The 16,410-nt window shown below is 48.5% G+C and overlaps 1 protein-coding gene across 1 annotated transcript in view; it reads right to left on the bottom strand.

Moving 5' to 3' along the window:
- Positions 1 to 16,026, bottom strand: part of ABTB2 (ankyrin repeat and BTB domain containing 2) — a gene marked incomplete at both ends in the record, with an annotated part of 178,305 nt that extends 162,279 nt beyond the window's left edge. Inside the window, one exon of the mRNA XM_079707384.1 lies at positions 15,144 to 16,026. Coding sequence (XP_079563510.1) covers positions 15,144 to 16,026 — 883 coding nt within the window. The remainder of the gene's footprint in view (positions 1 to 15,143) is intronic.
- Positions 16,027 to 16,410: the final 384 nt, after the last annotated feature.

Raw genomic sequence — 16,410 nt, 5'->3', positions numbered from 1 at the left:
GGCAATTGCATAACTACCTGGGCATTTCATACCACAAATTAATCCTACAGAAATAATCCGACTCTGTCTGATTATACTGTTTGACTGGTGGTGCTGGTTGCACAGCCCAAGCCAGCAGGAGGGAAGCAGGCTGGTGGTTACCAGGTGAGGTACTGAAATAACAACTGCACAGTCACGCTTTTCACCCCCACCATCGTCAAGAGAGAAAGAAGGAAGGAAGGAAAGGAAAAAAGAAAAAAAGACCAAGTGGAGGCCCACGATATACAAATGTAACTTAGACATTCATTTAAAGAGTTAACATTCACTTAAAGACCACTTCTGACTAGACAGCTAACATTGTACATCCTCAAGTAGAAAATGCAAACAGCACCTAAAAGTGAAAGTGTACCAAATGCCATTGCCTGGAAGCAACTGGCATGCTCCTGGTGGTTGCCATGTGCCAGGCACTAGGCTAAGGGCTTTATTTTGCACTTAATCCTCACAACCACCATACCCGGTAAGCTCTAATACCGTCCCCACTTTACAGATGGGAAAATTGAGGCACAGAAAGGTTAAATAACTAGCTGTATGATCTGGGCAAGTGAGTAGTGGAGTCAGGGTTTGAACCCAAGCCCCAGGTGTGAGCAAACATCCTCTCAGGCCCTTCTACCCATCACATCAGCGAGGCTTCTCTTGGTCCTACTCTTCGCAAGGGATACTCCTTTTAAAGCCATCCTCTGCCAGGATTCTACTGAGAGTACTCTTAGGCTCAGTCCTCACAGCAAAGGATGCAAAAGGACCACAGAGCATGTGAAGCACTAAAAACCTTAATCTCTTGGGTAAATTTCAAGTTCCAAGGAGCCACAGATTCTGGCAGGAGCTCTCCTGGTGGCAGCTCTCCAAGTGGACGTGACAGGCTGGCTTTAGGCAAAACACCTCTGGAAAGAGTTCCCCTCAAATGGTGGGAAGAATAGGCAGTTCCTGAATGAAAGTGAGCTCAGAAGAGCTTCTAGTTCAAACAAACATCCTCTGACTTTATGACAAGGGGTCATCCAACCAGCCCAGGAGGAAAGAAGAGCCTTGGCGGAAAAAAGCAGAACTCAAGGTCGAGTCCTACTACCCTTAGTAGGAGCAGTAGCAGAGACAGTAGCAATAGCTTTTCCCCAAGCCTGTTTCATTGTCTTGAAAATGGCAACAATATCTACCTCCGGAGGATTACTGCCTGGCTCAGATGAGAAAACCCATGAAAAACTCTGTAACACATGTAAGTTGTTACTATGTGTCAAGCATTCTGCTAAGCGTTTTATACATATTTTGTCATTTTGTTTAACCCTCACAAAATCCCTGTGAGGGATTTTAGATCACCATTTACTTTTAGATCACCATCTCACTGATAAGGGACAACTTCAGAGGTTGATTTGCTCCAGGCCATGCAGCTTGGAAATCATAAAACCTGACCTCGTGTCAAGGGTCCAGAGGTTAGAGCCACACAAATCAATGGCCTTAATCTCCACATCCATGAATCTTCTTGTTTCTGCACAGAGGGCTTCAGAGAGGCTAGAGAATGGTTAAAATTTTGAGACCTCTGAAAACCCAGAAAGCTGGCCCCAAGTGACCAACCGATGCCTCACTCTAGTGGCCAAGTGTCCCATGGAACTGTCTGCATTGATGGAGATGGTCCATATCTGCCTTGTCCAGTCTGGTAGCCACCAGCCTCCCATGATGAGTGAGCACTAGAAACGTCACGTGTGCAACCCAGGAACTGATGTTTTAACCTTATTGAATTTTTATTAAATTTCAATAGCCTCACAAGGCTAGTGTCTGCTGTGTTGAATAGAGCAGTTTCTCTCACTCACAGTATGTCAGGTGTCCTGGGCTCCCACTCCAGGAAGGCTGTAAGAAAACGCATGCTTCCCAGGGCAGGCCTTAGTGTGAAGGAATAAAATAAATTCTTCCTACCCCAGAGCAAACACCATCGCTATGATTTTGGAACCTCGGCAGCTGGAAGAGAGAAATGACAGATTCCAAAACAAATAGCCTCGTCTCATTTTTTTTTTCCTTTTAAAAGAAAAAAAAAATGAAATGCGTAGAAAGTCCTTGATTAAATTACTTAGGAAAGGCTGTCACTTTTTCAGGTGACAAATTCCTTCGGCTTATGATGACACAAGGGCTAAAATATGGTGGAAAGAAAAAACCAGAAGGTAAACAAGAAGAAGCCCGGCATTCTCTAAGGTGTCATAAATCAGGAGGGAATAGACTCAAGAAGCTAACAGCTTCCAAACGCTCTTCCTCTGAAACTATTTTAAGCAACCCACACAATCTCTCAGAGGTTATTTCATTCACAGCAATAGGAGAGAAGCAACGTGCTTCGCAGAGTATAGCTTTAAACTCGCAAAGAAACAAATACCTACACCACAGCCCTCAGGCCTGTCAGGTTGGCCACCCCTCTGAGAAATGTTATTATTTTAAGGCACCTAAATGGCTCGGTTGTTCAGAAGCTGTGAGGGATGCTTTTCCTCTCACCCTCTTGGACCAACCCATTCATTTCTTTGCTCAGGAAATCACTGCATGTGTTTCATCCCCACCCAGGCGACTGCCGAAGACAGAAGTAGTGGGGGACAGAGGCAGCATGGCTAGTGAGGAATGGTGCCCAACAGACCTTGGTTTGAATCCGCTGTGTCATTTACCAGCTATGCTACCTTGACCTCTCTGAGCCTCAGTCTCTTGAGTTGTCAAACGAGATTAAGAAGAATACATACCTCATTGGGTAATTACAGAGATTACTCGATATTATACACATGAAGCACGTAGCACAGGGCTGGAACTTTGTAAAGGCTCAACACATGGCAGGTATGTACTGGGGATCAAGCTGGCTTTTCTGGGTAGGGAGGGAACAGGATGTGGTTGAGTGGAGAATCCAGAGTAAGGTTGCTGGGTTTAATTATAATCTCCACCTCTCATTAGCTGTATGACCTTAAGCAAGTGACTGAACCTCTCTGAGCCTTGGTTTCCTCCTCTTTAAGATGGAATTCATATCCCTCAATTAGCAGCGGGATAAGTAACATTATTACATGGTGCCACTGCTATTCTAGATCTAACTTTGCTCTTTTCATGCAAATCTAACAGTTCAAGCTTCTCTTGGTTGTTCTTTGGTAATCCCACCAGAGGAACAAGCATGGCTATGAAGTGAAGGAAAGTCGCCATCTTGGGTGGGGCAGACATGAATGCTCCAGAACAATGATTCTTTTACCACGAATAACAGCTAATGTCTCAGTGCTCACTGAGCACCAGACTCTCCCAAGAACTCTACCCACATGGTCTGCGCCCTACTCCAGATAATTTATATCAGAATTTCTGGAGGTGGGGACTTAAGACACACACACACACTTTTTTTTTAAATTTTTTTAAGCTCTCCAGGTGATTCTAATGTGAATCCAGGGTTCAGAGCCCCTGAAACAACTCTAAGTTCGGAACCATGGTATACCCATTAAACAGAAGAGGAAAACTGAGGTTCAGAGACCTCAGTCAGGCAGGGGCAACTCTCAAATTCCATCTCTTAGCCACCTGTGCTACCTGAGGAGCAGAGGTCAAACTATTTCACAGGCACTTGGAGTCTCCCAATGCCTTTCTGAGACTCCTCCAGGCCCCTGTGCCCTCTCAAAGCACCCAAGACGGTTCTCTTTCTGGCTAAATTTCTAACCCAGACTTGACTTCCAGGAATCCAAAGCTGCCTGGAAATGGAGACTCGCTTTCCCAGACCTGAAGGACACATGCATGAAGTCACAGCAATCCACAGAACAACTGGAACTAATTAAACAGACCCCACGCTAATGACGGGAAACTGTGGATTTGATGATCTTCATTAAAGGCTGCTGGTTGTCTATGAAGAAGCTAGAAGGCAAAATTTAGGGGGGGCTCTTAAGGCCATCAACCAAAGAATTATAAGACTGAAAATTAAATCTCCACTGCCTGAGGCCCTAACCAGCCCTGCTGCATGGCCCTACCATTGGGAAAGGCAAAGGAGGGCAATGTTTCAATCCATTATGTGATTAAGGAGGGAGGCCTTTCCTCCCAGTTAAGGAGATCTGGAGGCCACCCTCCCGCTCAATCTCTCTCTAATAAAGTTTGAGACAAGTAACCAAAACCACACTCAGATCGCTGGCTCAGCCCTCCTTCTTCCATACATAGCTGTTCCCCTTTCAATCAATGGCCAATCCTTCCTTTCAGCTGCTCAGACCATAAACCTCAGCGTCACATGGATTCCTCTCTCATCCCTCACATGTAAGCTGTTGGCAAGTCCCGTTGGCTTGAACTTCAAAATACATCCATAACCTCCTCAACTGACACCCAAGCCACCATCCTCTCTCACCTGGATTACTGCAAAAGCGTCCTGAGCAGTCGTGCTGCTTCCTTCCATGCTTGATACTACTGTTCCATTTCCAACAGGGCAGAGAGGGTGGTCTTGTTAAAATGCAAATCCGATCACATCATTCCTGGGCCTAGCCCCCTCCAATGGCTCCCAGCAGACTCAGAATTGAAAGCCAAGGTGCCACACAGTGGCCTACAAGGCCCTACTTGACTATCCACCCCCCTTTCCCTCTCCAATTGCACCTCCTACTACGCGCCCTGCTCCCCCTCACTTGCCCCGCCAGCCTCCTTGGACCCAATGTGCACTTGCTCCCTCTGTCTGGAGCTGTCTTCTCCAGCCTGGCTGGCCTCACTGTGACTCCTCCAGCAGGTCTTACCCTTCCTCATGATCCACTGGGCCTACACCCTCCCGTCCTTTGTGTCTCTCATATTCATCTATTCTATCACCATGCACAGTAAGTCCTCAATAAATATATGCTGAATAAAAAAGTAGAGGTAGCCAAAACTTTTAGCCTCTCCCTGGATCCTAATCCCAGACCCTCCCACTGTAATCACCGTCTGTCTCCTCCAAGACCAACATGGTAGAAAACCCAGGATACTTTACAAGCATCCGCTGGACAGGTGGGGGTCCCTGTAATGCCTTTCCAGAGGCAGCTCTACCCCCAGAGGCCCTCTCACCTGCTACTGACTTGGGTCTCAGCATAGTCCTGGCCTGCCCCGCTCCTCCTGGAAAGATTACATCCAGAAGAACAGCTGCAAGCAACTGGCTTCCAAATGGTGTCCCCACATACAACGTGATTTACCCAGCTGCTGAGATGAGTTAAAGAAGCAGCACCAGGCCTCTGGTTTTCACAGAAGCCACTCTTTTTTGGCCACGTGTTCTGCCTTCTCCTGAACATTTTATAATCTTCAACTTGGGGATTTGTAGAGTGGACGGGCTGGTGGGGAAGAGGGACAAGCTGCCCCACTCACCCAGCTCTGGTGGGGACCGCCCCAAGCCCTGCTCAGACTCTGTGACTGAAGTAAATCGGGATTCAGAACCCGTACCCCTTGGGGTGCTGAGCTCCCCGTCTCAGCCTTGGAATTCCTGGCAGCCTGTCATTTTCACTTACTCTCACTTTCCCTGCCTTTGAAGAATCGGCCCTGCCAACTGCAACAAAGAGCATTTAAAAATATCTTGCTGGATTATACTGCCCTGCCTTCTAAATTCCTCACAATGTCTGTCTGTCCCACATAGTATAAAGAAGGGTGTAGCATATTTAATTTTTTTTTTTTTCTAGCTGCTCCCTGCTATAAATATCCGAGGTCAGATAGGCGGGCTGCAAACACTGGCTGCATGAAGTCACCTCGGGGCCAGTCTCACCACCAAGCAGGCCTGCCAGGACCTGGACACGGCTGCTGAGTGCTGGTGGGGTGGGCTGGCCAAGAGTAGACAGAACTCATCCTTCTGAGGCAAGTGGGGGAAGAAAAAACTCTAAGTAGAGTAATCATAGTTAATCCCAATATAAAAAGGATGGCATTTAGTCCTACTACCTGGACCATCTTCCAAGAGCGCGGCCAGCTCCATCCTGGGCTGCTTCTTTCCCAAGGATAATAATTACAGGGCTCGACCTTAGGAAAGTGATTTCACAGTGTCCATGTGGGGTCTGGAAACATTATCGGAGACAGAAGGGCTGTTGGAGAATCTAGTCCAACCTCTTCACACCACAGATAAAGTAAGAAAGAGCCAAGACGATGGAGTGATTCACTCCAGGTCATGGAGAGGCCAAGCTCCAACCCAGAATCTTCTGGATCCACATCCTTCACTCTCTGAACTGGTCTGTCCCAGACACTTGTGCACATATACTTGCTTGGTCCGTGAACCTCGGCTTGTGTTTATGAACAGCTCTCCTCACAGCAAATATTGCTTTTCATATCTTAAAAGGTACAGACTAAAAAAAAAAGTTTTAAAATTTCAACAAAACTTGGCCTCAATTTTAGGGATGATTTTCATGCACTGAAAGACCTGCTTCACCCTCTCTGTGGTCCACTTTAATCTCTCCCCACCCCTAACCTTTTATCCCTGGTACTTCCAAGTTCAGCTTTCCTGTGTGATTTTTCCATCATGGGCCTGACCACCCCCCTCCCAAACCCCCACCCAGCTCACTTTTAGAAAGCGAATGATGGGTCCCAAACCATTAACCATAAATAACTATATATGTACTTTTGGAAAATGCTCATGAGATTTCTCTTTTCCAAGCGACAAATTCCTTTATAACACTGGAGTCAGGAAAAGGTCTAATACCTGAGTTATCGGCTAAGCCATTGATGACCTATCACATTTTATTACTGTCAGCAGAATTCAGCTGGACCCTAGGGAGTCCCTTCCAGATGGCACTGAGCTATAAGGTGGCTCCACAATATCGAACATTTAACATGATGATTGAAATCTTTATTATCAATGCTCTGGAAACAACTTTAGCAAGAATTAGAAGGCGACTAAACCTCTTTGAGAATTGAGCTGTTATTTTCCAAAATGAAATTGAAGATTATCAAGCCAGACTCATAACCAAAGTTCTGGGACCCTCTTAGCCTGTTTTCTGTCCCTCTCTGCCTCTGTGTTTGAGAATCCTGCCTTGGCAAGAGTCATTTAACGGGTGTGCCAGCCTCGACCTTCATTCCATACTGGGATGGCTTTGGCCTGAAATGCTATGTTCGGAGTCCTGCAAGAAACACCGTGTCAGAAGCCAAATTGCATGGGAGAGGCAGGGGTGATGGCAGTCTTGCTCTTCAGGCCCTCTCAGTCCAGGTTTGCTCGGGTAAAGTCTTCTTTCATTACTTGTACTGCTAGGACAGAGGCCAGGGGCATTTTTGAGGTCAATCTTTCAATCAACAAGAGGGGTAAATGGGAGGTCTGGGGCTGTGGTTAAGATGCGCTGGGGAGCAGACACACTCCATTTCTGAATTATAAAAATGAGTTTTGGAGAACTCTCTTCCTGCACTCTGGCAGGCTTCTTAACATCTGGATAAAAGATGTGGGAAAGTTTTCCTCTTTACTGTGTTATCTGCCCTGCTCCTCATCATGCATCTGAGCCTTTCCAGCCAAACAGGGTCACTTGCCATTTTCCAACACACACACTCTGGCTTCCATGTCTCTGCTCACACCACTCCCTCTGCCTGCAAGCCTGCGTGCTCTCTGCACCACCTTCCCTTCTCTGTCCCAGCTCCACCTGCCCAAGTGCCCCTGGCTCACATGCCACACCCTCCACAAAGCAGCCCCAACGCTCTCCCTCACACCCAGCCAGGGCTTACCTCTCCCCTTTGACCTCTCCAGTCACCAGAACTTCAAGGTCCCCATCTAAGGGGTGGACAGTATATCTACCTTACAGAGGGCCTTGGGAGGATTAAGTGAAATAGCTCATGAAAAGCACCCCTAAATGGGCAGTGGGAAAGATGAGGCTTCAGCATCATCCCTCTCATTTGAATGCAGGGACCCCAAGCTTCCTTGGAAGAATCCATGGACATGCTTTGCTTTCCCTACTAGATTCTAAACTCCTTGACAGGCAAGATCAATTCCCGTCCTCCTGCATGGCCTTGGATGTAGCTGGCGCTCGGCAAGTAGTCGATTAACGAGGCCAGCATGGCATTCCTCAGGCTTACTCGGGCTGTGTTTCTGAAGCTTCTCCTCCCAATTCGGCAAGCTGCTCCAAGCCTACTGCCAAAGCTGCAAAACCATTTAGGCCTTTTTTTAAAACAAGCAAGAAGATCACAAAGTATGTTTACATGACAGGCCAGCAAAACACAAAACACCTGCTGTCCTGTGGCTCAGGACTTGGCAGCTGCGATGGGCAGGGTCCCATAGCAGAATGACTTTGCAGGGCCTGGAGCATTGAGTTTGCACCATCACTGTCATCCTGGAAGGGTCAGCCTTGAGCTTGCAAGGAGGGTCAGATGTCAATGCCCAATGCTAGCCCGCTTCATCTTGAGGGCAATAGAGCCATAACTGAGCAAGGTGCAAAGGTGCTTTTTCCAGATTCCTAACTTCCTCCTACCTATTAGTCACCAAGGAAAGCCTTGTGACTAACACTCATCACTCTGGGATTTGGGTCACGATCCTCCCCTGCACTAGAAATGCCCACTTCGGCAAAAGTGAACATGACTGGCTGCAAACCAACACAAGTTTGCAAAAATATAGCAGTGATTAGAATTAATATTTTATGTGCCAGGCACAGTGCAAAGTCCCTTACAGAGACTTTTAGTAAATCCCACAAACATTCTATGAGTTGGGTACTCTTTTCAGTTCTATTACAGAGCAGTGTTTCTCAACCAGGGGTGATTTTGCCCCTCAAGGGACATCTGTCAATGTCTGGAGACATTTTTGATTGTCACCACTGGCAGCTGGAGGTGGGGGAGGGAGGGTGTTTACTGGCATCTAGTGGGTGGAGGCTGGGATGCTGCTAAGCATCCTACAGGGCATAGGACAGCCCTGCAACAAAAGTTACCCAGTCCAAAGTGCCACAGTGACAGGCTGAGAAATCCTGTTATAGAGGAAGAAACTAAGGCACAGCACTGACCTTGCCCAGGATCACACAACTCAAAAGGGAGGGCACCAGGAAGGACACCCGGGCAGCCCTACCCTGTGCTATGTTCTCAGCGCTCAACCCAGAGGCAGTTCTGACATCCTGGGAGCAATGAGTATGCCTGCAGGCACAACCACCCATGTGTAAGAGCTGGCCCCTCACTTTATAGTTGGAGACTTGAAGCAACTTGCTCCAGGCCTTCGTAAGAAGCAAGGCAACTTGGGGCCCAACTCAGACTTCAAAGCCAGAGCATCTCAGTGCTCGCTACGCGGATTCCTTCTCTCCCTGTGCTCCTGGCACTGAGATTTCAGCCGAAACCGTAGTGGACTCTGAGGAAATCAAAGGTCCCTTCATAAAGGCTTTTCCGCCAACTCCAGAGCAAGTGAGTTGAGTGCCCTGAGGCCAGTGGCCTAAACACGGGCTCCCTTTGGGTTCTTTCCTCCTGCGTGTCCTCTTTTTCCGGGCTGGCTCTCCCTGCCGTTAGAAGACAATCATGGTGGAGGTGGCAGCTCTGTCATTCAATTGAGCTTATTGATCACCCAGCAGCTGACACTTGTAAGGCCCTCCCTGGGCGGCAGAGTTCCCCCCGCCTCAGGAGCAGCAATAAAGGCTCCTTAAAATCGATGGCACCTGCAAGACACACACTGGGACCGTCAGCAAGCAGCATTTAAACAGCCTATCACAGCATCCTTCGGAGGAAGATCCACACCTGGGCCTTGATGCCTGGTCTTCAGCTTGGTCGTGAAGACTCTCTGGCCTAATGGATGTAAAGAACCCGGACGCAGCAGGCATTAACAAGCAAGATCTATAGCAGGTGCTGCTGTGAGTCTGACCCTTGCCTCCACTGGCATGGGAAAAATACTGCCCCGGTCCTCATTACCTTTGTTTCCGTGATTCTTCACAGAAACAGCACAGGCCTAGGGCTTGAGTGATATGGGGCTTGGTCCTGGCCCGGCCATTACCAAGCTGTGAATCCTGGGCTCCCAGGGACCCTTCTGTGAAAGAGCATCCCATCGATGGATTTTTATGGGCACCGGGCAAGATCCTAGATAAAAAGGTTTAAGGACCTGTGCAAAGGTTACGCCTATTATTACAGCTGTAGAAGTGTGGAAACAGAGGCCAAAGCATTCACCCACTGCCCTACTTGGGGAAGGACAGGTAGTGATGGGGAAATGGGATAAGGACCAACCTGAGGATTCGCAGCCCAGGGTCTCTGGCTTATTTTATTATTTTATCTTCATTTATTTTATCTGCTTTACAATCTGGCTTCTTTTAGAACTTTAGGTGTTGTCCGTGCGACCCAGGAATGTCTCGGTAGTTGATTGCCTTAGTGCCATCCTCAGATTGGAGGCAGATGGGGTGCAACACAGATGCACCCTCTTCTGAGCAATAGTCATCAACAAATTGCCCTCTAGGGCAGCTCTGCAGGCAAGGCGGGATTGGTATTGCTATTCTTAGGGGAACTGAGTGCCTCTGTCTTTCAACTCAATCTTCCTGTAGATCTATCTGTTGCCCATCAGACTTCTGCTGTGAAACGCCCACTATGGGCACTGCACACTGAAGGAAGCCCCCCCCCAACCTGAAATCCCTCCCATTGACCTTACTTATCACAGGTGACCTTGGGAACCCTGCTCAAAATTAGGGGATCAAAAGTTTGAATGATGTCCCTGTGGTTTGGGTAAACTCCAAAACGCTGCCTCTATTCATCAAGAACTTGAAATTCTCTGCCATGGTAGAAACAGGGGAAGGTTCTTCTGAGGGGTTTGAAGGATTTCAAATGAAGTTTCTGGAACTGAACATTTTGTATTGTGGGATCAATCATTTGCCTGACTGCCATTCATGGAGCCTCTACTGTGTGCCAGACCCCATGCGAGGCACAGGGGAGACAGTGATGCCTGTGAGTCCACAGTGTGATGGGAGAGCCACAAACAGGAAACAGTTCAAGAATCTGCCCTGAGTGCTGTGGAAATTCACAGAGAGGTGGCCCGTCAGTCCGGCATGGAGGCAGGTAAAACCTCCCGGAGGAAACAGAACATCCCTGCCTTGTTCTTCTAACTACTTAAGGCTGGCTTACATTTCTCAGCCATTCAAGGAAAAAAAAAAAGTTTGCATTTCCAAAGCTTGCTTTGTTTCAGTTTTACCAGCTCTCTGGGCTTCAATAAAACAGTCAAGGAGGAGGGAAGCTGCCACCTCAGCCCAGACTACCCAGGTGTGGAAACTGATTAAACAGCAACTAGCGGCTCAATTAACCCTTGCTCCTGGAGTTGATTATCTCAATGGAAATCCATCCTATAATCTCCCTGTTAAATGAATCCTACAACTAGAAGAGTTTTCAGCCCTGCTGAAGATGCAGCCCTTTCATTTCTCCGCTGCAAATGAGATTGTTGGGACTCTGCTTCAGCTGATAAATAACTGAATAATTCAGAAAGGTCCTCAGTCACTTTTTTTTTTCCTTTGCTGAGTGATCCTTAGACATCAGCAGTATTGATATATTACCTAATACTTATGAAATTTCAGAGAGGCCCCCCTTGGCTGTCACTTAAATTAGCCCCAGTCACACTATCCTATTACTATGTTTTCTGTTGTTGTTAGTAACATTTACTGCTAAAAGTAAATCCCTATTTGTTCATTTTCTCGTCTCCTCCATTAGTTTGTAAACTTCATGAGAGGAGGAACCTCCCCCTTCCCCAACTTAATCCACAGCACTTTTAACTGTGGTGCAGGCAGGGTCAGTGCTCAATAAATATTTGTTGAATGAACTGCAACTATTTATTAAGCATTTACTATGTGCTACAATCTTTAAATCAATGATATCACCTAATCCTCGTCAACCTTAAGAATTAGGTGCTGTTATTAACCCCCATTTTACAGGTAACAAAATTGAGGCTTAGAATGGTTATGAAATATGCCCCAGGTCACTCATATAAACAGCAGAGGTGCGCTTCAAATCCTCACTGTGATTCCAAAGTTTTTGCTCCTAACCATTATGATAGAGCTACCTTCATGTACATCCTGGTTACTGCTTTGGAGCAGGAATATTCTCACCAAAATCCTATCATTTAACCTAGAGTCTCCAAATGGAAGGGGATTTTCTCTAATGCCATGGACATTCATGAAAGCTTAGTAAGAAAAATGGCCAAGAAGAAACCCCAAGGTGATGCTCAGCATCAAACTGATGTACAACGATCAGAGAGAGAGAGAGAGAAAGTAGATGAGAGAAGTTTCTATTTTCTACCAGATCCATGTTTATAAATATTGCCCTATTAAATTGGTTTCTCTACCTCCCACAAGGAAGATATCATCACTTAATGACATTGCCCTGGGAACAGGGATACAGATACCAAATGAGCAAGCAATATATAACTCCTGCTGCTCTACGAAGCTGAGATCATGTTTTATAAACACCATAGAAATTTTATCATCCATCTTGGGCTGAGCGAAACCATATTTGCCCAGCACTCTGAGTAATGGATGGGATTAGATGGATTAGGGGTCTTAAATTCCTGGTTGGAAGACATTAAAAGTTTAAGAGTCCTATATAGCTGACTCAAATGCATGTGCCCATGCTGTATAATTAGCAGGCATATCAACAATAAATACATACTATAAAGGGAAGACCAACAGGACAAGACTTCGAAGCAGCACACTCCCTCCCGTGCGTAGCCATTTCCCACTTAGACTTCAGCTGTATAGATGGTAACCTTGTCGGCCTCGGCTTATTTTAGTACTACAAAGGTTTAGGATCTCTCCATTTCTTTCCTAAGCAGTTTATGCTTCCTTCTGAAGTCAGCTCTGAGGCATAAGTAATTCATTGTGCCTCTACTAAACATTCATTTCACTTTGTCTAAAGAGAATAAATCAGCCTGGTTATTGTTTACTGGGGCCACCCTCAGGTTTTCATGTATAAAAAATGAGCATCCATGTAACTCAGGGGAAGCGAATGGTCACCTGTCTTGCAGGAGAGCTCCCTGGAGACCAAGGACTGTATGGAGGGACACGTTTGCTCGGAACATCCGGAGATGTGCTGCCTGTCACATAGAGTCCTGCTGTCTTGCATGGCTTAAGAAGAATTGTTTGGGGTGGAGGATGGGAGGGAAGAGGTAAAATTATAGGGTCAAAACCCCATCAGGTGAAGAAAATCCCAAGGAGTGATGACCTTAGATAAGAAATCTAGGGCCCTTTGGGATAGCCCTTTAGTGGAAGACACCTGTGTTCTAGCAATTTCTCACAACTGCATTTTCAGAGGACCCTGGAGAGGCAGCTGCTCTTAATTGCCTCAGTTTACAGTTAGAAAAACTGAAAAATTCCTCCACCTGAGGGACACCAGTTCTGCATGAAGGGCATGTTTTTGTTTTGCTTTGTTTCTCTGTCCCCCATTATCCTCCTTCATTCTAGTCTGGTTTGTAGGGTTACAGGCCTTTGTTTTTTCCCTCAGGAGTCTTCACTTCTCTGAGTTCAGTCTGGGCCTCCCCTCAGCCAAAAGTTCAGAACGCTTCCCCCTGGGCTATGACAACCATATGGAAATCCCCCTGCCCTCCACTTCCTCTCCTGGAGCTGTGTTCCCCATGCTGATGCCACAAACCTGGAGGGTAAACACAATTATCAGCTGTGACATTATCAGCTGAGATCCTGGACTGACCTCAACTCTGACCTAAGAGGAGGAAAATTAAAAGGCGAATGCTCTTCCTTCCATTCCAGGCCTCTCCTTTTGTCAGTGCTAGAATTAAAAACAAAACCCATGGACGTCAAAGTCAGCCACACTGGTAGATGCAGACTGTCTTCAAAATGAGGCCTTAGGATGTCAAGTACTCTCCTTGAAAATTGGACCAGTGAAAACAAAGTTGCTTCTTCTCCTCTAGTGGCTAAAAGCTTGAACTCTGGAGCCTGCCTGGGTTCAAATTCCACCTTGTCACTTAATATCTGTGTAATCTTGGGTTAATTATTTAACTGACGGGTACCTCGGTTTCCCCATCTGTATAATGGGGATAATACTATACCTACAGATTACTTAAGTTAACATATAAAGTGCTAAGAACAGTGACTGACACATTGTTAAGTGCTAATTTAAAATTTTAGCTATTATGATTATGTTAAACCACATTTAAATATGACTCCCTTTATGGCATTCCAACACCCACACAGCCTCTTCCACTGACAACTTACTTGCCACTGAATGCTGCCCCCAAAATGGCCTTCCAATCAGATTGCAAGGATGTCTAGCCAAAGTACCATTCCAAATAACTGATGGTTTGCTGACTCCTGAAGTTGGAGTCTGGTAGGCAGTTTACTGTTGAATGTATGTCACACCATAACCTTTCAAGGGAAAAGGTCAAGTGCTTCCCTACCACCTTCTGCACTGAAGCTATGTCATCCTTCAGAGAAATGCAACTACCTAATGGTTTCTTTCCCGGACTTGACACCATGGCATTGCCTATCCCCCCACTCCTCTTCCCAATAGTGTGGTTTACTGACTGGGTCTTGGTTTGTTTTGGGAAAGTCCATAAGGTTGTGCATTTAATATAATACAACACAAGGGTTTTAATCAATTGCTCACTTGGTGACAGCTTTGAAAGTCAGGCCCTGGGAGCTAGGATGTGGATCCCTTTCTGGGAATGGGATTCAGGAGTCACCAGGTTCCATCAGTCTGGGCACACAGAGTTAAGAACCCACCAGTACCACCCCACCTTCCAGGAGAGGGCCTGAAAGGCATGCTTCAATCCAGCAAAGCCCAAGGTGGCAGCACCAAGGTCCTGGGCTTCCAGCTCCCTTCCTCCCATCCCACTTACCCAAGGCTCAGGTCTTAAGAGTTTGGGCCCTCTGGCTACTGCTACTGGACTGGAGAGAACCGGGACAGAACCACAGTCGATCTGCCCAGCTCTGGGGAGAGATGCCAACTATAGATCCGTCAAGCAAGGCAGAGAGCGACGGGGCAGTAAGCTTCGCGCCAAGAGAGATTCAGGGATGGCTTGGTCGAGAGGTTCAATCAGTGAACAGCCCCCAGTAGCAACAACAAGACGCAGAACAGAAAGTAGAAAATCAACCACGACTTTGCCCTCCAAAAGTCAGTCGTTGAAAGAACAATCTCAGGAAAGACCCTTTAATGAACTCCTCCACCCGTAGACAGAAAGCTTTCTCTCAGGTCTTGAATTTCCTTCGTCCTAGGAAATTCACCCCCTGGGTAACCCATGTCCGACTTCTCCCCCACCCCGTCCATGGGTCGGGGGCCCGCGTGCTTACCATTGGCGTTCTTGCCGCAGATGAGATGCTCATAGGGCTGCAGGACGCCCCAGAGTTCGGCGTCATTGTTGATGACCATCTCCAGGGCCTCAGCGGACACCTCCCCGCCTCCGGCCCCTCCGCCGTCGGGGCTCTGGCTGGCCAGCACCCTGGCCCGGATCTCCTCCACCAGATTCTCCATGCAGGCGGTGAGCGAGATGGCCGCGTACTCGTGGATGCGCACGGAGATGCGGGTGTCCACCATCCAGCGGAAGAAGCGGCCAACCGAGAAGGTGAGGCCGCAGCGCGCCGACTTGCCCCGGCGCAGCCCGTCGCCCGCGCTCATGCTGTACAGGGACAGCGCCTTGACGGCGGCCAGCGAGCAGCTCTCGGCCAGCGCCCAGCTGTGCACCAGGCGCACAGCGCTCTGTACCTCGAAGCGGGTGCACTTGGCGTGCAGCACGCTCAGGCGCTGCGCCTCACGGGCCACACGGATGAGCGCCCGGCGGAGCAGCCCCGCCAGGCGCCTAACCGCCTCGGCGGAGAACATGGGCTGCCGCCGGCCGCCGGCACCTTTGCGAAGCACCCGGGCCACGTCTCCCTCGGTCCAGGGGAACTCCTCCAGCTCGGGGAGGCGCGGGCAGCGCGAGAAGAGGTCGGCCACTTCGGGGTCCTCGGGCAGCACCGTGTTCACCGTGTCCCAGCTGTTGTGGCGGCTGTTTATGGAGCCGGAGTAGCACCACCAGGCCGCCCCGCGGTGCTGCTGCGCCGAAGAGTTGATCGCCTGCGAGTTGGACTTGGAGGACGAGAGGCTGAGCGAGCGGCACGAGTCCCCGGCCCCATACCCGGAGTCCAAGGTCAAGTCCTCCAGCGTCTTCAAGGTGGAGCTGTACGTCCCGGCCATGGGGAGCCTGGCCGGGGCGGCCTCGCCGAGCGAGGGGTGCTCACAACTCCATGCGTCCTTCCCCAAGTGGGCAGAAACAAGCTCTAGGCTCTCCGGGGCGCCCTCTTTCCTCTCGGCGCCGCGGGGCTCGGCGGCCGCATTGCCCGCCCGCCCGCCCGGCGGCCGCGGGAAGGTGGGCGAGATTCGCGGCGGCCGGAGCCCCACGCTCCCGGCGTCTGGACTCGAAGCCGTCACTGGAAAGGCCCCCCGACGCTCCTCCTCGGCACTCCCCCTAGCCCACTTCAACTTCGCTCACGCAAAGCGTCTATCTTCCGCGGAGAAGGAATCCCGAGAGAACAGGGCGGCGGCGGCAGCAGAAAGAGGCGGCTCCGAGAGCTGTGCGAG

This window comes from Hyperoodon ampullatus, assembly GCF_949752795.1.
Source record: "Hyperoodon ampullatus genome assembly, chromosome: 7".
Classification (NCBI taxonomy): domain Eukaryota; kingdom Metazoa; phylum Chordata; class Mammalia; order Artiodactyla; family Ziphiidae; genus Hyperoodon; species Hyperoodon ampullatus.
The sequence above is the reverse complement of the archived record's forward strand: the minus strand, read 5'-3'. Positions and strand labels throughout refer to the sequence as shown.